The sequence below is a fragment of the Octopus bimaculoides genome, chromosome 10, assembly GCF_001194135.2.
Source record: "Octopus bimaculoides isolate UCB-OBI-ISO-001 chromosome 10, ASM119413v2, whole genome shotgun sequence".
Lineage (NCBI taxonomy): Eukaryota > Metazoa > Mollusca > Cephalopoda > Octopoda > Octopodidae > Octopus > Octopus bimaculoides.
In genome coordinates, this window is record NC_068990.1 from 43,232,033 (window position 1) to 43,234,655 (window position 2,623).

At 37.1% G+C, this 2,623-nt stretch overlaps 1 protein-coding gene across 1 annotated transcript in view; it reads left to right on the top strand.

Moving 5' to 3' along the window:
* LOC106869905 (uncharacterized) overlaps positions 1-2,226 on the top strand; it is a 2,536-nt gene extending 310 nt beyond the window's left edge. Inside the window, exon 2 of the mRNA XM_014915836.1 lies at positions 1,763-2,226. Within this exon, the coding sequence (XP_014771322.1) occupies positions 1,763-2,226 (464 nt within the window). The remainder of the gene's footprint in view (positions 1-1,762) is intronic.
* The last annotated feature ends 397 nt before the right edge of the window (positions 2,227-2,623 follow it).

Consider the following 2,623-nt stretch of genomic DNA (forward strand, 5'->3'; position numbering starts at 1 on the left):
TGGAACTGTTGTGGCAGCCAAGAGATTGTAGTAGTCAGTTGGTCACTTCTTGTGGATTATAGTGAGAGCTTTGAAAGAAAGAAAATTCTTGCGGTAAAGGTTTGTGTAAATATTCTTTAAAGAGAGAACTTTGTTACATGTTTTAAAAGAAAAAGAGATTTTGTTAACTGGTGGAAAAGAAAAGAAAAGAACTTTGATGGGACATGTTGTTAATGGAAAAGAAAAACAACGAAGTGAAAGAACTTTTAATTCGACTTGATATATGAACTCTTGATTGTAAACTTGTGATTATGCAATGTTCTGAAACCTTTGTTAAATGTTATTTGAATTGTTATGCAATGTTTTATTTTGATGATGTATTGATGATGTATTGTTTTGCTAAGAAAAAGTTAGTTCCACTACCCAACTTATGGTCTCCGTGTTATTTCTTCCTCCTTTTGCCTGTTGTCTTCGTTACGTGCTCCGGCTGGGCTTAGTCGTGGTGAACATCCTGACTCACTGAGCGTCAACGTTTGCGCGCACGTGAGTTTTCTCTTCGTCGAGGTGCTTCGCATGCGGGCGTTCGTAACAATATATATATATATATATGTATGTAATCCTTGTTTTAATGAAAACTTTCCTAGGCTTGCATGGGCTGGACAGAGTTTATTGAGGGAGATTTTTTATGGCTGGATGCCCTTCCTGTCACAAACCATCACCTGTTTCCAAGAAAAGTAGTTAATATTTCTTTGTGGCTAGGCGATGAGCTAGCAGAATCGTTAGCACAGCAGGCAAAATGCTTAGTAGTATTTTGTCCGTCCCTATGTTTTGAGTTCAAATTCTGCCATGGTCAACTTTGTCTTTTATCCTGTCAGGGTCAATAAAATAAGTACTAGTTGTATGCTAGGGTCAATATAATTGACTTACACCTCGCTCGAAATTTCTGACGTGCCAAAATTAGAAACCTTTATTATATGAATAGTCTCTGAGTTTACAAGAGGTTAAAATAGTTTCATTGGCTGATCCACAATATTATTAGCTTCAGCTGGAGTACTGTGCTCAATGATGTACTTTATTATATCAACTTCAGTATTTGACTGTCTGTCCATCTATCCAGGACCCTTGTATCTCAGTCTACATTTGCTCTACATAGACATTTTTAACCATTTTGGAATCAGGATGATCCTGGGATTGAAAATCTGACCTTCATTTGGTTCTTGAACATCCAGCAAGAGGATCAAGTCTGGATAAAGATTTGTTACATGCTAACAGTTGAAAATTCAAATTTTAAAAGAACTCCAAAAATGTGTGACCTTACAAACTTTTCATTTAAACTGAATTTAAAGTAATACCAAATCTTTGTGAATTAAAAAAATATTTTCAATTCAGTTCATTTAAAGCAAAATCCAAGTTAGAGTGAGAGGTTTCATGTATGTGAGGGTTCATGTTTGTGAGGTTTCAAAGTCCCACTGAATTTGTGAATCAAAGCATTTGGAAGGAAATAATGAAGAACTCAAACTTTCGGCCCAAATCAAACTTTCAGCACAAATTTGACTTCTGCACAAATCAGATTTTTGGCTGGCTCAGACTTTCAGCAGAGTGAGTTTATTCAGAGATTTGGATGCTGGAAGATTTGCAGCTTAGCCACTGGATCTGGGAAATGGAAGCATTCAGCAAGACAGTAATGGAGACATTACTTTTCCAAATGGCTGTGGCATTTTGGTCAAAACTGTAGAAGAGTTAATTATCAAGGTTTACCCAAACATTGAACATAATTTTCAAGATCATGATTGGTTTTGTGAAAGAGCCATACTTGTACCAAAGAATGAGACTGTCCAGGTTGTCAATTGGAAACTTATGCAATCAATCAATACTGAGAAAAAAAATTATTTCTCAGTTGATACGGTTGTGGACCTCAATGAGGTTGTGAATTACCCTACTGAGTTTCTTAACTCTTTGGATCCTCGTGAAATGCTTTCTCCCAAACTGACATTGAAGAAAGGAGTTCCAATAATGCTTTTGAGAAATCTGAATCCTCCAAAGCTGTGTAATGGAACAACACTGATTATCAGGCAAATGCATCCACATCTTTTGGAAACAACAATCCTCACTGGACAAGGAAAGGGAGAAAATGTGTTTATTCCAAGAATTCCACTAATTCCTGCAGACATGCCCTCTGAATTCAAGGAACTTCAATTTCCAGGAAGAGTTAATTTTGCAATGTCAATTAACAAGTGTCAAGAATAATCACTGGAAATTGTTGGACTTCACCTCATGCAGCAGTGCTTCTCCTATGGTCAGCAGAATGTCCTTGTACCCAACAGTGGCTCTCATGGCTTTTGATCTTAACTGATGGGAAGTGTTATTATGTACATTGTTTTGTCTTGGTATATAAGATGGGCAACATGCAAATATTCTGTTCCATACTACAGATTTGCTTGTCAGCTGCTTGACCTTAACCTGTTGAGCATGTTCCTTAGGGGCTGATGCTATGTGCATCTCTTATCATGAGCAGAAGTAGTGGGGGAGCATCATAGCCATGAGTTGAGAAGAATTCTTTGGGATTTGAATAATTCACCTCTGGAAATATGGGTGTTTTGTTCATCATCCTTAAACAAACCTTATTCAGGGACCTTTTGAGCAG